Below are 19434 nucleotides of genomic sequence, written 5' to 3'. Positions count from 1 at the left end.
CGCTATGTCCAGACAGGAGAGCCAGACAGATGAAGATATCTTTTCTAGCATGTTTTTCACACACAATGATGGTTAGGTGACAATCAATCCTGATATTGATGTGAAAACTCACATTAACCAACAGGGAGCTATTAAGCTGAAGCAATTGGCTACTTCTAGTGGAGGACTGGAGGAAACTTCATATCACAAGTAGATCAACTGGTTATGGAATTATGTTCAACCCAACACTCACCATGCCCAGACATCACCGTGGCATACTCCCTCGTCTGAGACGAGTTTCCTATTACCCTTCTGTCATGGTATACGTGTGGACTTAGATGGTTGCTGTAGCTTGAAGTCACATTCCTGGTCAGGCTTCCACCACTGCCAGGGAAGGTGAAGTCCATTCGGCCATTCATCATGTGTTCTGGAAAAGAATCCGTACACTAACATTAATAACATTCATTATCACTGTCTGTGGATATGTACACCACGTTAATTCATCTGAACTGAGACCAAGCACTAAAGATCTGCAAAAGAATTCCCAGTGCCTAGGCTTTATTCTGTTCTTTTGCTGCAAGTCATTTTGGGGCTTCAGATCAACTACTGTCAGTTTCACAAGGAGCAAAAAGACATGCCCCCACCCCTTGCCATTACGTCACTTAAAACCAAAGTGCCCAAGGAAGCACCAGTACTCAGCCATGTCAGGTTGTTGCTAAGAACTGAATAGACTGGTCCAGAAGGCAATCAAAATCAGAACAAGGGAAGCTTAAGAAAGGCAGTGACTTTGTATATTTCAGTACTGAATTGATTTTATGTGGGAACCCCTGGAAAGGAAACTCCACTAGCACAGTTTAAATCCACTTTCAAACAATTACCCCACAGGTTAAAGACTGGTTCCAGACCCTTGGAGAAGAATGAGATGTGACCACAAGCAGCTGGTTAGAAACATTATGACATTAAGATGACAAGTTCAGGCAAGGAAGATATACCCAACAGCTATTAGCCATAACAACTAAATCAAGCCTCCATATTCAGATGCACCTGTGGTACAAACAACTGCAGATGACCATCACCGGTCTGCCCTGCTTGTGAGTGGTTAAATGGCATCTGGTTAGCCACACCTAGAAACAGAATACAGGACTAGATGGAGGAACGTACTAAAATGAATTGCAGAGAATGATTACTGGAAAGTATTGATTTATTCCAAATGGCTATAGGAATTAATTGGATTTCTGAATGGCCATTGCAATGCATTAAACCCAGAGTGACTAGCTGACTACATAGTGGAACATTCCCACGTGGACCTTAGTCTGCCTTGGTCAATTCTTATGTTTTTAGGATTTGGGGCCTCCTTAAATATCCTCACAAAACTCGGAGCTATTGACTATATTGACTATCTAATACGTATCTGGGTACCCAGTGAGTGACCCTATCCTAGACATTGAAACCATTCCTGTTCTCATTATAGCTTTATTAAAAACTGATACTTAACCCTGGAGAGTTAGCGAGAAGACTAAGCAAGTTTAACAGAGGGTTACTTAGCATTAAAAATCACTCTTTTGAACAACAAAGACAGACCCATTTTCTATAACTGGGTTTCTCTGCGCAAAACCTTTCTCATTCAGTCATCCATTTGACAGCAGGCAAACTTGCTAACTACCACTGCTAAAGCAGACTCCAAAAGTTCTCTCAAGGGATGGCTGTAGAAAACACTCCTTTTTTATCTGCTCATCTGTAAAGGATCCATGCCTCTTGCAGATGCAGACTCTTGACACTTTCCCATTTCGTATCTCAGGTAGGTGATGACCTTGGTACTGAACAGTGTGTGCTATACACAGACAGATCACAGCAACATGTTTCAGGCTGATACAATGGTCAAATGCATCATGCCAACACCAACACCAGTGCATTTCTGCGATAAGGGTGGAGAGGCTAAAACCTGGTTCAAGGCCCTTGGAGGAGGATGAAACACAACAGTTACTGGGAGGGAGGGTAGAAGGCAGCCATCCTTCACCTGGTTGGGGCCGGGGAGTCCCACTCCTTGGTAGACTGCTGCTGGCTGCATCACTGTCCACTAGCTCAGAGGGGGTGCTATCCTCATGGAGGAGACCCTCTGTGTCCGAGGAAAAGCAGCTGCTGTCCGAGTAACGAGGGATCAATTCTGCTGGGAGCCTCCAGGCGACGCGACGAAGGTCCAGCTCCTCCCCCAGCAGCTGCACATATTTCCACCGAGAGCCTTTTGGAACGAGTGAAGCACTTGCGTTGGCACAGTCAGAAGGGAGCGATTAAGGGGTGCAATAAAAGCAGGCAATCCGCCACCTGCAAGCTACTCTTCTTTAGTCACCTAGTCCTAGCACTGACTTATGGGGAGAACCCAGAACTCATCAACAACAGCACTTGCCTCTGCCGTGAAAGTAAGTGGCCTGCCGCTCATGTACCACACCAACTAAAGCAGTGCTCAGAATAGGAGGGGAGAGGTTAGTGGGTCTCTTAATGAAATCCACACTAGCAGGACTCAAGAATGCAGTCAAAACCTCATCACTTCCAGACAAGCTGTTGTTTGAGCATTCACCATTATTTGTTTGCACAAAGTTTGTGGAGAGGTTATATAATTCTCGCTGTTTATTGAGCATGCATTGTGATTTGTTTGTATCACGTCTTCTCTTCTTCCAGGCATTTTAGGATGTATTTTTAAATTGTTTTTTTTTAAGTGTTTTTAAATGCGTATATTTGTTTTTAATGTTTTTAAATGTTGTAAACCGCCCAGAGAGCTTCGGCTATGGGGCGGTATACAAATGTAATAAATAATAATAATAATAATAATAATAATACATTTAAAGCACATTTAAAGCAACACATCTTCCCACAAAGAATCCTGGGAACTCTAGTTTCCCAAGGACGCTGTGAGTTGTAGCTCTGTGAGGGATAAACTACAGTTTCCAGGATTACCTGGGGAAGCCATAACTGTTAAAGTGGTGTAGGTGTGCTTTAAATGTATAGTGTGGATGTCATCCAAATTATCACACATACGCACACTGCCTCACTGCCCTTCTCAAAACAACAGCTAAGGAGATTGTCGCACAGAATATAAGGGGTGGCCTCCCCCCCCCCGTAATACACACATTGAACTGGAGGAAGCAAAGCAAAACATACAGTCATATTTCAGGGAGATCTCCAAAAAGTGCCTCATCGTATTGGGTGGTAATCAATGCTAGTCCTACTCAGAGTAGACCCACTGAAGTTAATAGAGATGGCTAACTTAGGCTCATTAGTGTCAATTGGCCTACTCTGAGTAGGACTTAGTTAAATACAACCCATTATAACCCCAATATCCCTAAGCCTGACAGGAGTAAGTGGGAACAGGAATTAGTTCCTCAAACTTTCCAGCTAACACAAAGTACATCTTCACTGTGACTTTAGCCACTGTTACATTTTGATTCATTTATTCACCTCAGAACAACAGAATGGCAATATCCTATGCAAGCTTACTCATAAGAAAGTCCCACTGAGTTCAGTAGGACTTACAAGTAAGTGCACATAGGATTGCAACATGAGAATAGCAAGTGGAAGTAGCTTATCTGTGCTCTACTCCTGAAGCACAATATTGTTAACACTTCAGGAAATGAGAACTAATAACATATTGTGTATGTTCAGATAGAGTAGCTCTAAAGCAAAGGTAATGGAGGCAAGCAACTACTATCTGTAGTAGTTGGTGTGGCTGGCTCAGACATGCATATATAGACAACAATGGATGATCTGACAGAAGCCAGATACTCTATGGAAGATTGTTTCCAACAATTAAGGCAGAAAAGGTAGGAAGGAACAGCTATTCTGGGAAAGCTTTTGATGAAAGGGTAGAAACAAAAGTAATGCCTGGGGGAGCCCTCACAGAACAGTGCAGAGACCATTTTCAGGAGGAACAAGCCCACTGGGATTGCTTGAAGGAGGGTCAGATAGCCAGGAAGAAACCTAATTGCCTTACGTTTTGAGGAATACAATGCCAGGAAGGAAACAGCTAATAGGAACAGGGCATCGCTACATGACATCCTTGACTTTGCAAATGGAGCCACTTTAGTTTACAAGAAGTGCACATTTCACAATGCATCCTTAACTCACACTAAAGTTTAAAAATAAATATGTTTTAATAATGTTTGTTTTGGTTTTAACATTTGAGATATATTTTGTTGTGAACTACAGAAATGGTAATGAATGATATGATGTAATGTTACCATAGTTAGACTGGTTCCTATTGCTGCATTTGCCCCTTAACTTGGCTCAGAGAAGCCACCACGCACTGTAGCGTAAGAGCCTCTTCAGGACTTCCATTCACTTAGTTGTTCCAATTCTGTGCCTTACAAGATAAGCTTCATCCCCACCCCCTAAAATTCTATAGCATGAATGAGCCCAAAGAGATATTGGAGTTCATTGGCTTCAACTTATGGCAGCATATGCAGTTTCCGTAGGCAGTTTTGTATTTTCCATTGGCTCTTTGTCCACTCATAAAATTCCCAAAAGTTATTTTAAAACTTCTGGTCTTCTTGATCATGAAAACAAACTTGGAGTTGTATCCAACTAAATCACTGCATTAGTGGAACAACTTCCGCAAGGTGCTTGTGCACCAGAACTTCACTTCCCTTTCCCCCACCCCATGGTCCTTGCACTCCCCCAAATCCATTGTGAGTTTCTGCCTAACCCTCTGGAGCAGATTTGGGTTTGGTGCAGGGAGCATATAGGGGGGAGGAAGAAATTCTATTGAGCAAGGACAAGTCCTTTCACTCATCCAGTGACTTAGTTGGAGTCATCCCATAAACTGGAAGTGGCAGCAAGTGTTGAAAGTAGAAACCAGGAAGTACAAGAATAAAATCTTTGTATTTTACACCTCCATGTTTTGGCATCCATTTCATATTTTTGGCAAGACGGGCCAAGCTTTTCCCATGAGATTAACAATTCCCGCACAAAATGGCTATCAACTGTGATTTGGCATCCACCTAAGGTTTAAGTTCATTTGAGCCAGAGTTCACAGAAGCTCACTCCCAGAATCTGTTTTTAACGCCAGGGTTCAGCTTTTGAAACATGTTAATTGTTAATATGCTGGTAGTCCACAGCTTTTGGAAATCCATCTCCAAACCACCAGAAAAGGGTCCTATCACGTGGAATAGCCTCCCCGCAGAATCCAACATGTACTATCTGTATACTGTGTTTGACATGTTAAAAAATGTATCTGTTCAAGCCAGATGTTTCCTGATTATTGATACTGATTGCACACACTACTGCTTATTGTAGACTATGTTTTAATGTGACTACAAATATTTAACTAGGTTCTTATTTCTTCTTACGTTTTAGAGTTGTATATGGCTTTGAACATTTTATATAAAATCAGTATAAAAGGTTTTAAAATAAATAAATAAAAATTAAAAAGGGAGGGTATCTGAGCATGTGAAGTACTGGGTAGCAGCAGCCTCTTCCCACCCCCTCCTCCTGCTCTATCATGTCCAAGATTAAGGCATAAGGCTTTCAGGCCTTCAAAAGTGGCTGTCATTTCTATTTTTTGTTTATGTGGCTCAATCAATTTATGTAGAAAAAGCAAGTGTTTTGCAACTGTGGTTTGGAAATATGATATGATATGAATGATATGAGGGTGTTTTTCCCCAGTGGTACTTCAGCTTATGAAAGCAGAGTTTACCAAGGAAAATGAAATGAAAACATAACAAAGTCAAAGATAAATGGTTTCAGTGAAGTAACTGCTATTGGAGTCAAAGAGGAGCTTTGATCAATTTAAAGAGCAGGAGGAACAGAAGCCTTGATCCAGAGATCCATGTGCACCCAAATGTGCAAGTGTGTCCTTCATTGGAGTAAAATGAATGGGAAAGCTATTTTAGTGGAATTGCTCTGACAGTCATGAATTCATGAAAGCTTACTTAAAATTATATTCAGAGATCATGAACAGGCTGTAACTCTCTGGTTCATTACACATCATGCAGTGCAATATAAGATGTTCCCTGCTGGATCAGACCAAAGACTGCATCCTGTTTCCCACAGTGGCCAGCCGGATCCTTACAGAAACCCACACTAGGACACAAACACAATAGCCCTCTCCCACTGTTTCCCCCTCCCCCAGTGACTGGTATTCAGATGCCTGGTGCCTCTAACTCCCAGAGGGAGTAGTATTCCTAGACATTGCATGTTATGGCCATAGTCCAACACAAACTTAGATACATGTCAGTCCTTTAATTTGGTGGGCTTAAGTATGCCTAACTCTTTGATGGATTGTAGCCTGCCAGTTCTTTATTCGGAGAGCAGTCTGGAGACTGTTATGTAGGCTAAATACTTTAAATTATCCTCTTGCTTCAACATTTTATCATACATTTTCTGGGCCACAATGCTAAAGGATGGGGGTAGAAATTCAGTAAATAAACATGCATTGCACCTGAAACCTTGTATCATCCTTTTGTTCATGCAGCGTGGAAGACAGTTTCTGTTTTCCAATCAGAAAGGAGGCTTCCCCCAGGACATATTGGCTAGTGATGTGTCCCTGGCTTTCTGCCCTCCCTTGTAGATGTAGTTCTCAAATCATTACCTTAAGCCTTCTGAGTTTATTGCACAGAACACACTCCTCAGCAGAGGTGCACAATGGGAATGGAGCATCTTAATCAGTTCTGTTATCTGCTTCCTCCAACACAATCACATGTGGTAAGCCATAGAACAAACCTTGGCTACAGCTCATGGTTTGTCAGAAGCAAGATAAACCATGAGCCCCCTTTCTGGTGTGTTGCTAAGCCAAACCATGGCTTATTGTCACAGCAGTACGCTAGAAGCAGGATCAGAGGAGGAGCAAGTTTGCTCATTCACACTAAACCACGGTTTGGCTTAGCATTATGTGTGAACTGGGCCACTGTCTGGCTGCAGTAATGGACTGGATGAGGGCCAATAAAGTGAAGCTTGGTCCAGACAAGACAGCAGTATTATGGATAATAGGTAGTTCATTTGCATACGGGAGTGGTGCTCATCCTATGTTGAATATGATTACACTCCCTTTGAAGGAAGAGGTTCTCAGCTTGGGGGTGCTCCTTGATCCCTCTCTGTCACTAGAGGTGCAAAATGCTTCTGTGGCACCAAATGCCTTTTATTAACTTAGGCTGGTACACAAGCTGTGACCTTACCTAGGCAGATATTGCGTGACAGGTTTGTTGCTGTTATGTGCCTTCAAATCAATTATGACTTATGGCGACCCTATGAATCAGCAACCTCCAATAACATCTGTTGTGAACCACCCTGTTCAGACCTTGTAAGTTCAGGTCTGTGGTTTCCTTTATGGAATCAACCCATCTCTTCTTTGGCCTTCCTCTTTTTCTACTCCCTTCTGTTTTTCCCAGCATGATTGTCTTTTCTAGTGAATCAGGTCTTCTCATTATGTGTCCAAAGTATGATAACCTCAGTTTCATCATTTTAGTTTCTAGTGACTGTTCTGGTTTAATCTGTTCTAACACCCAATTATTTGTCTTTTTTGCAGTCCATGGTATGCGCAAAGCTCTCCTCCAACACCACATTTCAAATGAGTTGATTTTTCTCTTATCCGCTCTTTTCACTGTCCAACTTTCACATCCATACATAGAGATTAGGAATACCATGGTCTGAATTATCCTGACTTTAGTGTTCAGTGATACATCTTTGCATTTGAGGACCTTTTCCAGTTCTCTCATAGATGCCCTCATAACCTTCTTCTGATTTCTTAACTATTGTTTCCATTTTGGTTAATGACTGCGCCAAGGTATTGATAATCCTTGACAAGTTCAATGTCCTCGTTGTCAACTTTAAAGTAACATAAATCTTCTGTTTTCATTATTTTAGTCTTTTTGACATTCAGCTGTAGTCCTGCTTTTGTGCTTTAACTTTCACCAGCATTCGTTTCAAATCATTACTGGTTATATTACTGTAAAGTGCTATGTGCACCTTATGTAAGCCTGTCTTTGAAGACTATTCAGAAAATGCAGTTAGTGCAGAATGTGGCTACTAAGACTGCTAATTGGGGCTGACCGCTATGACCATATAATGGTGGTGCAATACCAACTGCACTGGCTCTCAATTTATTTGCAGACCCAAGTTCTGGTTTTGACCTATAAGACCCATCACAGCTTAAGACCAGGGTACTACGTAAGAATAGTTTGTCTCCATATATTAAGGTCTTAAATGGAAGGCCTCCTACAGGTGCTTCTACCATCTCAGGGGAGGAAGGCGTCTATAAGAAAGATGGTATTCTCACTGGTAGTGCATGAGTTGTAGAACACAGCATCTACTTAATTGGCCTTTCAGCACCAGGCAATGCTCTTTTTTTCCTGAGCTTTAAAAATGTAATTTTAATCCTGCTGTCTGTTTTATGCTGCTTTTAGAATTTTGTGGGTTTTAGCTTATTTTCTTTCATGTATATTTTAATTGTTTTATTCTTTTTGTAAACTGACCTGGTAATTTAACTGAGGGGTTGCATAAGATACGTATAACCCATAATACTGTTGGAATAGGCAAATGTTGCATGGTCACTTAAAGGGATATTTGGGGAATATCCCATGTACCTGTTTTACCATGATGTAACTTCCCAGTGGGTGGGGTTACTTACCTGACTTCCTCCTTCTTTGTCCTGGGGGATTTTTGAATATTCTCCTTTGCTGATCTTCCTACCTTTGAGAGAGGCCGCATGGCATGATGCTCTCTGCTAAGAGCATCATGACAAACACCAAGATGTACTGAGACTTCTATATTTTTTTCTTTCTTCTAAGCTAGAGCCTATCCTCTTCTAAACATGTGAAGAGGTTGTGAGTAAACATTCTTTTCTTTTACCTAAAGGATTGTGTCTGTTGTTATTTATATAGAGAAAGGTGGGGCTGGTTTATATTCTCATTCTGCTGCTTGTATTTTTACAACTCTGCTAAGAAATAGGACCAACCAAATTAGTTCCTATTTCTGTGTGCATTTTTATAATACCGAACAAATACTAGGTTGGACACAGATTTAGTCATACTTAGAGGAGACCCACTGAAATCAATGACAAAGCTAACTTAAGTCCCATTTATTTCAGTTGGTCTTCAGTATGGATAAATCTGGATCCAACCCCAAAATAATAAATCTGGAACTAACCCATGTCACATTTTTAAAGGATGGTGGAGCAAGACCTGAGGCATTGGTCTGCTTATTTCTTTACTTTCCCATGTTATAAGAGCTTTTATTTGGTCTAATGCTTGAACATCAAAAAGTGCTGCAAGTGCCTCTATACTGAGCACTTAACTAAACCACATTGCAGCAGATGGTATTAATCACAGCACTCTCTTGAGAGCTAGAGTCCATAGAAACTACTGTATGGCATTCACAGATGCCGTGGGATGCACTTCAACACAAGCCCCTGGTGAATACTGCTGAGTACACTGTGATGATATGGTATGAATACAAATGAGTTAGAAGCAGAAGATGTGGAAACCTATAGAAGTTTCACAAGTTCTTAGAAATAAGGAAAAAAGCTGTTTGACCCATGGCTAGAAAATTGCTCGGTAAGGTGATGGTTTGAGGTTGGTTTTTTTAACATTCCCTAGACATCTAAGAGAACCAGTGTGGCATAGTGGTTAGAGTGTTGGACTATGACCTGGGAGACGGTTCAAATCCCCACACAGCCATGAAGCTCACTGGGTGACTTTGGGCCAGTCACTGCTTCTCAGCCTCAGAGGAAGGCAATGGTAAAACCACTTACCATGAAAACCCTATTCGTAGGGTTGCCATACATCAGAAATACATTTACGTATTTAGACATCTAAAGCTCTAAAAAAGAAAACCAATGTTTTTGCAAACTACAGCAATGCACTGTACCAGAATCATCTGAGACGCTGGGGTGCTTGCTACCAGCTGGTGAGCGCAGGACATCTGTGCTGTACATCAGGTAGCTGTCATAGTCCTCGCCTCCTTCTGCATCAATAATCGGCACATCAGGGATGATGGGAACTGCAAGAGAACGGACAGCATGAGTAGGGCCTTTCCATACATTCGAACTTGGTGCACCCCAATCACATTCCATTCTTAAAGCTTTGATCTCGTGTGTGTGATCTTCCAACCTGTAGGTTGGACAATAGTTTCACTGAAGCAGAGGAGAGGGGTGGATAGTAGGCAACTATGCAGCTCTTTTTTTCTTGTTTAAAAAAAAAGATGGGATGAGTGCACCAACACTAGGGTTGCACAGCAAAAAAAAGGCACAGCTGCTGAAACCCACTGTTAAAAAATAATGTTTACAAATAGTTGGATGCTTGTTACTGATGTCGCAATCAACAATCAAATCAATGACACTTGTGCAACTACATTGAACAGAACATGTTCTCTCAGGAATAAGATATACATCTGTTGCAATACCCTCAGAATGGAAGCATGAACTCTATGGAAGACATCTTGAGCATGCTGAATAAATTAGAATCATTCCAAGTAAAACAAAAACAAAAAAATCTTTACAACAGAAGCTTGGCAATATAAGAATGGACTACTAGGGTTATAACTCACTGGACATAGGGCGCTTGGGTTGTGTGGCCAAGTTAATCGTAGCTTCTCGTTCAGGACCCCATCCAGCTCCATTTTTGGCCTTCACTGTATAGCGATAGGGCTGCGATTCCCGTAGGTTTTCAATCAGAACCATTCGCTTCTTGGCGTCCTCCACCATGACTTTCTTTACTGGCCCAATGGGTCCTAAAAACAAATTGTGTATGTAATATCTTTTTCCTTTCAATTGCTGTTTTTGCCTCTTTCTATGTGATCTGTCTTTGATTTATGCTGAAGATGGCATAGGATAACCCTACAGGGCCTTTCCAATGATATCCCAGCTTCATGCTGACCCCATTAATACAGAGTTGTCATATATTTGGGGTAATACTCAAAATGAAGGGATATATTGAAACCATAGTGCACAGATGGCTTGAATGATTCATGTACTCTCTTCTATCTGCCCTTTACCATCCTGTTGCAATCATGTAGTTATGTAGAATATGGTTCAGTTTTCCCAGTCTGGCAACATTCACATGTGTATGATTGGGCCATTGTGTGAGTGGAAGAGTTACTGTTGTGCCTTATGAGAGTGGAAATGTACACACAGAATCCCAATGCATGCAGGTAGCAAAGAAGTCCTGAGGATTGGCAGAGTGGTCCATTTTCACATAAGCAAGGGGTTTTGCATGAAGAAATGGACACAATGCAGCATGAACAGCCAATTTGTAGTCATAGCTTGGTTATCTGTTTCTTAATGAATGACCAATACAAAAGCACTGTTCACAAAACTAACTAGGTACAGTGCAACTTTCCATTTGAACTGAGCCCAAAATCTTTGTACTACAAATAAATGAAAAGTTATGTCATTCTGCACATTTTATCATATGCTTTTGATTTTATTAATTAAATTTCTAAGCCATCCCATTGCAAGGCACACAACACTCTTGAAAAGCAACCACCACCCTTGATGTAATATATGACAACATATTTTTAAGTACATTTTCTTCTGTCAAACAGCTCCCTTTTAACTGTCCAAATGCTAATGAGGACATTCCACTATGAAGTTCTTGTCCTATTGATATGAATGGTCCTGAACAACTCCCATTCAATTGACTGGTGACTGCACATGAGAGGCACGTGATTTATGGTCTTCATTAAGAAAACAGGAAAATTATTTTGACAACAGAATTAATAGTGCAAAAGGCCTGGCAAAATGTTCATATTTTTTCCAAAGCAGTAATTATTACTAAAACAAAATGTATCTTCATTTCACTAATGCTTATGTATTATAAAATAAAGTTGACATGTTTGAAGAACTAACCTAGCTTTCCATATGGCTTTCTATGAGAAAGGCTGTTTCCCATCAACTTATCAGTGTGTGTCCTCTCTCAGATCGAGAGCAAGCAAGGTATGACTTTTGTTTCTTTTGTCAGAGTGGCAGCGCTAACACAGCCAATGAGGTGTAGTGATTAGATTATCAGACTAGGAGTAGAGATACGTGGTTTCAGATCAATAGCCAAATTCATGGAGAATAAAGTTATTGGTGGCCACTATTCATGATGGTTATCTTGCCCCCAGCAGCAGCAGCATGTCTCTGTACACCAGCTGCGGGGAATCATAAATGGGGAGAGCGCTGTTGCCCTCATGTCCTGCTGGTTAGCCACTTCCAGAACAGAATGCTGGATTGATGGGCCTTTATTATGATCCAGAAGCACTCTTCTTATGCTCTTATCCCCACTCAGCTATGAAGCTCACTGGATGATTTTGTGCCAACCTCACAGGGTCATTGTGAGAATAAAATGGGGTGGGGTGGGGAGTGGATCTATGTTATGGAGGAAAGGTGGAATAAAAATATAGTAAGTAAATAAAAATACTAGATGTGATTGAACTTGCATTAAAAAAACCCCTTGATAATGTTTCATGACATTTAGATGTGTGAAACATCTAAAAAGTATTCAGGCCACAAAAAATAAAATACAGCCTCCGATAAGGGACCAATCCAGAGGGGCAGAGCTAAGCCTCACAAACTGACTGCAGATAGGCAATGAATTGAATCAGGGCAAACTGCATCTTTTCCTTTTCTGCTTCTTATCACCATGGTTTTGGGACTGTCTGTAACTCATGGCCTGGACCCAATTCTGCCACTGTTGAGATTGAAGAATGGCAGACTCCATTGGTACTCTCTAAATGCACAAAGAATGAATAATTGCTAAAAGATGCTGACTGTTTCAGCCTGGATTCACAGTGTTCATAGGTGATGGGAGCATGAAAAGGATAGCAAACAGAATTCATGCTTACTGTTTTCCTCATTGACGAGTCCATAGCTGACTTCATAGGCTGTGATGACCCCATTAGTCTCAGCAGGCTCAGCCCAGCTCAGCTGCGTCACAGTGGAGGAAACTACATTGAAAGCCAAACGTCCAGGCTCACTAGGAACTAGAAAGTTGAAAGTAGGACAATGTTTTAGAAGCGAGCATGTCGAAACAGTTGCATACACCTAAGGCAGTGGATGGAATGTGAACAACAGCCCGACTGGATAAGGTTGGTAACACCTCAACTTAAACTTAGTACAGTTGTTTGAAATTGGATCCCATAACATCTAGTAGTTCTAAGGCAGTCTATTCCACTGATGAACAACTCTTACCATTCTCCTCAAGTTTAGCCCACTGATCGCCAGTAGGTGCCTGTAGGCACCAATGTGCCCACCAGCACATCTGCAAAAAGTCTCAGCAAATATCCCCTAAAAATCCACAGTACACCAGGAACTGTTTGCTCTTCTTGTTCAGCTCCTGCTTACAGTGGCCCAGTCTCTCCTACGTTGAACGCGCCCCCTTTAACATAGCCATTTTTCATTAGATGCTGGGATTGGACACCCAACTTCCCATCTGTTCTCAACAGAGAAGAGGTGCAAAGAGCTTATTACTGTGAGTGAGTGCAGTGATGGCTGATGTAGGTGCCTTTTCCTCCATTGATACAAGAGCTGCACCATTTTGTGGTCCTGTCTCTCTTTCTGCAATTTTAGATGTGGCAACAATTTTGCGTTATGCCATGCCCCATAGCAGCCGTTTTGTATTATTCTTTGTGTGCTGTTCTTTGTAAGGGTTTTTTTTTGCAGCTCTTTGTGTTGTTTTTTATGTGACTTGCACCCAAGGCACTTTTCAAAATTCCAAATATGCCCACTGGCCCAAAAAGATGGGCAACCCCCAGTTTAACCAAATCTACTTTCCTGCCTTTTTCACCCATTGGATCTGGTCCTGCCCTCTGGAGCAACAAAGAACAAGACTATCTTCCTATATAATTAACCCTCTGGTTGTTTTGAAGGTATTTAAGCAGAGGCCAGACAGACATCTATCAGGGATACTGTAGTTGCATCATCCAGCACTGTAGATTCTGCACTGAGTAATGGCTTAGACTAGATGACAGCCAAGGTCCGTTTTCTATTAGTTCTAGTACAGCATTGACCTAAAGCACAACCAGGCTTGACTAGAATTATTTCACTAACAGGGCAATCATATGCATGTCTATTCAGAAGTAAGTTCCATTCAATTCAATGAGACCAAGGTAAGTGTGTATAAGACTGCAGCCTCAATCTTTCTTATTGAACCTGTTTGTTAGTACCCTTGGCATCAGGGATGAGAAAGTTCAGAATGGACCTGACATACAGGAGAAATTAAGATATGTCATTTTCATGCTTCTTCCTATGAATACAGCACTTGGTGCTGTAATGTCTTTCCTAGACTGTCTAAGAGGTCGCTCACATCCATTCCACACCATAGATTTAAAGCACATGATTTCCCCCCAAGAATTCCGGAAACTATACTTTGTTAAGGGTTCTCGGAACTGTAGCTCTGTGAGGAATAAACTACAGTTCCCAGGATTCTTCGGGGGAAATCATGTGCTCTAAATGTATGGTGTGGATGTGACCTACAGCAACAAGTACTGAGTTCACACGGAGCACATCAGTCTGTTGTGTATATGTAGGTCACTTCTGTTCTGAGATCTGCAGTTCCTCCATCCATATGCCAAGTATAGAACTAATAAAAATTAACAGACTCAGGTCAGGAAAATTTAGCGAAACAGATGTCATATTGTTAATGCTTGATTGTGGTCTACAGGTTTGCTGAGGTCTGCTGTTCAAATAACTTCTCAGTCTACCACAGAATATGCCAAGGCAACTTACGATCCTCAAGTGTGCGGCAGTGAACCACTTCAGAGTAAAGCCCCTCGCCCATAGCATTGTAGGCACAGGACTGCATCTCATAATCACAGTACGGGTACAGGTTAGTCAACTCTGCTGATGGCACCTTGGAATCAAGCAAGTGAGCCTCTGATTCAGGGTCCCCTTGGATCCAGTATTTCACCTGCAAGCCAAAGAGAATCCCCTTTGCTTTCAAAGTCTTGATTACATCATCCAGAAGAATTAACTATCACATAATTAGAAATGCCCCTTAGTTAAGGGAAATTGCCATTCTCAAACATGACTTATCCACAGAACATAACTCATGCCTGTTCCATTTCAGAACATCCACATGTTCATAAACCTCTGCTCCAGAGTTTCACAAGTCATTCTCTTTGTCTGAAATATCAAAACTTACCAAACCTAGCTTCCTGTTTGTATCTGATGTTTTGCATTTTTACCAGTTGTAATTCTCAGAGCCACAAGATTGAAACGAGAAATTCTGGAGCATCATTGCCACCTTCAAGTCTTTCTCACTGTAAAGTGTGAAGCCACTGGACATATTTAGGATACAACCCTGTCTGTTCTACACAGAGAGTGCAGAGTGGCTCTACTGGAGAGGCAAGTACACTACCTTCCCATCATGCTGCTTCTGCCCTGGATGCTCCTGTTATCCAGCTGTGCTACATTATGGCCAGAAAACCTGTCCTTCACACTTCCATCAGCTAGACCAACACTACATTCAGCAACTTGTTTCACCCCCAGGGCCTGATATGCAGTATCCTTCAGCTTCTCCCAAGAGTATCCTATGGGCAGGCATGGGAGAGGAGTAGTTATTGAACATTTCAAGAGAAGGGAAGGGCCTTGCCTTAGAGTACGAGGTGCAGAACCTCAGGCTCAGGGGTCAAATGCAGCCCCCAGGTTTCTTTATCTGGCCCTCAGGACTCTTCCTAGGCCATGCCCCCTTCCCAGGCCACACCCAGGGCCGGTTCTAAAGGGCGTCCAGGTGGGGCACTGGCCCAAGGGCCCCTGGAGCTATGGGGGGCCTCTCAGCCGCCCCTTCGCGATCCACGCCCCCCCATGCCCCCCCACCTACCTGTCCTGTCTTTTACCATTGCCCTTAACGAAGATGGCGGCCATGGTTTCCCTAAGGTACTGAAGCCCCTGCCGCCATCTTAGTTGATGGCAGAGATGCACGTGCATAGCACACACACGTGCCATCAACAAAGATGGCGGCAGAGGCGTCATCCCCTTAGGGAAACCGCAGCCGTCATCTTCGTTAAGGGCAATGGTAAAATACAGGAGACAGGTAGGTGGGGGGATGTGGGGGGGCTGCACACGCACGCCCACACGCCGGGGCCCAGGGCAAGCTGATGCCCAAGGGCCCCAGCATGCCTGGAGCCGGCCCTGGCCACACCCCTCATCAACCCTGCTCCACGCCCTCCTCAAGTGCATGTCCTTAGCTGCAATGGGTCCTTCAACTGTGATAATGCCTCTGCTTGCCTGGATGGAGAGATGTGGTGGGTGGTGGTGGGTAGAAACCTCTGGTTTTTGTGTGGCTGGAACGTTGCTACTGTACAAAGGGAAGACTCACATCCATTGTTCTACCCCACCCACCACTGGCATGCAGCCCCCGGAAAGTTGCCGTAGCTCAGTGGTAGAGCATCTGCTTCTGGCAGAAGGCAGAAGGTCCCAGGTCCAATCCCCAATGGCATCTCCAGGTGGGGCTGGGAGGGACCCCTGCCTGAAACCCTGGACAGCTGCTGCCAGTCCATGTAGACAATACTGAGCTAGATGGACCAATGGTGTCTCAGTAGAAGGCAGCTTCCTGTGTTCCTATGCTCTTGCCCATGAGGAAATGTGGCCCTTGGACTGAACAAGATTCCCCAATCCCTTGCCGTAGAATGAACACTTGAGCACATATCTAGCACGAGTGGAGAGAGCAGCAGCAATCAGTGCTGCAGTGGCACGACATAGGGGAGGAAGACTACACTGACTTCCAGGCGGAGCCACTCTAAGTCCTGAGCTCAGTGTATAAGTCAAGCAAGATGGTACTGTCCTCTAGGGATGTGCTAGAATTCCACCCAATTCCGATCTGCTATTGAATTTTCCACTGATTTGCTTATTTTCTACAGTTGCAGATCAGATTTTTATGTAGCAATTTTCTGTGGCTATTTCCCTTAAAAAAAGAAAGAAATTTGCCTTATTAATATCAATACTAAGAATAATTTTATTGATGTTTTCTTTCATTTATCAATATATCCTTTCAAAATATCTGTTCCTTTCAAAATATCGATACCAATATCAACATTTTTTGGAAGGAAAAAACAGATTGGTAAAAGTAGCTGCTAGTGGACAAAGAACAAACTCGAATCAATACTGGCCTGTTAGGTCAAGGTAATGCTCTCAAACTGGCACCAGCCAATGGATCCCATCCCTACCACCCACCATCCATAATGATTAGGTTTGTCAGTCTCTACTGCTTGACAGATCCATACCTTGTACCCTGCAGGTTTGCCAGGAGGTGGTAACCAGTTGAATCGGATCTTCCTAGAACTGAGTGCTTGTGCATTTGGATTCAGGGGTGCTCCAAGTCTGGAAGACTGTGGAAGCTGACCAAGACCTACTGCTGGTGGTACACCATCCACAGCTTCTGGAGGGGGGGATAAAATGGCTTCATTAATCAGTAACCACTCCCAAAGAGAGGCACACATACGGCCTGAATGGTAGAGACAATTGATTACATTCCCCAAGCTTGTGAGTTTAAGTACCATAGATGTGAGTCTTCAATCTCATCACCATGGCTGCCTCCAGCTCACCCATCTAATAAGTGCTTATATTTGAGCAGAACATTAGATTAAAAAATAGCTAGCTGGAGTTAAACATAACAGTCTCTTGACTAATGCAGGTAACTACACCAGGCTAATTGCAAGAGATGTCTTGCATGAGCAGAAAGGCACTTCTGCTTGTGTAAGGCAGTCCTGATAAAATGTCCTGATTCCCCCATCCTTCTGTAGTGCTTTGTGCCACATCACATGCCATTTCAGAAGATCCCTCAACCTTTTCAGGTGCACAAGGGGCTTCAGTGGAGCGGGTGGTGGGTGGGAAGAAGCCCGGAAATCACAGTTGTGCAACTGGAGTTCCACTTGTCTATCTCTAGAATAAACACATTATTTTTCCCTCTCTCTCTTGTGTGTGTCATATTTAGCACTTCATGACTGTTTGCTCTTCATAGAAGCACTATGACATATTCAGAAAGATGCATCTGATGAAGTGGACTATAGTCCATGCCACAATAATTTTTTAATCTTTAAGGTGCCATAAGACTCTTTATTGTTGCTGCTGCAACAGACTAATATGGTCACCCCTCTGGAAATTGTAACTATGTCTTTTTAAAATATATATATTTTAATTGTGAATGTTGCAGTATTTGCAGTTGACATGTTTGAACTTATAGGTTAATTGGTTCTGAGATCATGTTTTTTAAAAAGCAGTAAGATTATTTTTACTAAAATAATAATAAATATATCAGGTTACATTTCTGAAATCACCTTAGCATCTAATGGAGATTATACCATTTAAAAAACTAGCTTTTCAGGCTAACTTCAGTATATGACTATTTAATCTTTTACAACATAAAAAGTCCATCATGAATCCAAATCAATTTTACTTTTTTACATGCAGACAAGAATATTAACATGTATTTGTATGACTACAGCATTTTCAGATGTGCCAGAGATTGACTTCCGCACGTAAATGAAGGTTTACAAATTTGCCTGTGTCCTTGTCTGAAAATTCTGTTTACAGCCCTTATAGCATCCCATTAGACATTGCTCGACTGATCCCCCAATACTGATTGCACTAGGAATCAGAGCAGAAACAGGAAGGCAAGGAACAGAGCTACCAAGCTCCTTTCCCACAAATATCTCCTGAAGGTATTCATAAGAAGAGTAGTGGAGTAGTAGTCAGCAAATCATTAGAATATTAGCAACGTATCTGGTTACTGGACTCTTGCCTTGTTGTACATACATGCACCGCTAGAACAGTCAAAATGTACCATTGGCCACATAGGATACAGCATATCCAACCGAAGTGGACAGCAAAAATGGCAGTGGTGGGACTTGAACCCAGGACTCCAGTTCTCTCTGTTCACTGGACTACGCTGGCAGCTCAGCTATGAGAATCTAGATTGCGTGAACTGGTGCCCCCCCCAGTGCATAAGCTTTCTTGGTCTGAAGTGGGCCGAAGTCTTGGTAATCACGTTTGTCTCACAGGTTCAAACTGCCATACAGCGCAGTATGACAAACAGGCTTTTGCACAGAAATCAAGATGGTGCTCGCCAGCAGAAACCGATGAAGCTCACCTGGATCAGCAATCGTCACAATGGTTTGAGGGTATTTGCCAACTTTTGCACCGAACCTGGGGTTGATGAGATCCACCACAAACTGTTTCAGCTGCTGATTGTGAAGAAGGGCATCTATCTCGGTCAACTCTAGCAATTTCACTTGAACCTCTTTCCGTTTCTCTCCAGGCAGGAAGACCAAGTCACCTTCTGCAAAAACGTAATCCTTGGGAAGGAAGAGAAAGAGCGTGCTGAACAGCGTACTGATGCAACGCAGATGTTGTCTACATCCTTCCAGCTATACTCCAGTGAGAAGAACAGCTGCACGTGTCAACCATGAGAGCCTGATGGCTTTCTTTAATACTTTCTTATTGTAGGAATCTGAATTTCACTAATAAGAATGTTTTGGAGGGTGAGAGAAATCCAC

At 42.5% G+C, this 19434-nt stretch overlaps 1 protein-coding gene across 8 annotated transcripts in view; it reads right to left on the bottom strand.

Annotated features, from left to right (window-relative positions):
* Positions 1-19434, bottom strand: part of ITGB4 (integrin subunit beta 4) — a 99726-nt gene that overhangs the window by 15056 nt on the left and 65236 nt on the right. For 5 of the 8 annotated variants that reach the window (XM_061616190.1, XM_061616187.1, XM_061616189.1 and 2 more), the window contains 8 exons: positions 19029-19233; positions 17164-17318; positions 14669-14849; positions 12787-12924; positions 10510-10692; positions 9832-9963; positions 1997-2218; positions 233-406 (listed from right to left, as the gene is read on the bottom strand). In XM_061616190.1, coding sequence (XP_061472174.1) covers positions 233-406; positions 1997-2218; positions 9832-9963; positions 10510-10692; positions 12787-12924; positions 14669-14849; positions 17164-17318; positions 19029-19233 — 1390 coding nt within the window. The remainder of the gene's footprint in view (positions 1-232; positions 407-1996; positions 2219-9831; positions 9964-10509; positions 10693-12786; positions 12925-14668; positions 14850-17163; positions 17319-19028; positions 19234-19434) is intronic. The other 3 variants (XM_061616188.1, XM_061616193.1, XM_061616192.1) reach the window with 3 other exon arrangements.

The sequence above is a fragment of the Rhineura floridana genome, chromosome 3 (assembly GCF_030035675.1).
Source record: "Rhineura floridana isolate rRhiFlo1 chromosome 3, rRhiFlo1.hap2, whole genome shotgun sequence".
NCBI lineage: Eukaryota > Metazoa > Chordata > Lepidosauria > Squamata > Rhineuridae > Rhineura > Rhineura floridana.
This window is presented reverse-complemented; position numbering and strand designations above follow the sequence as displayed.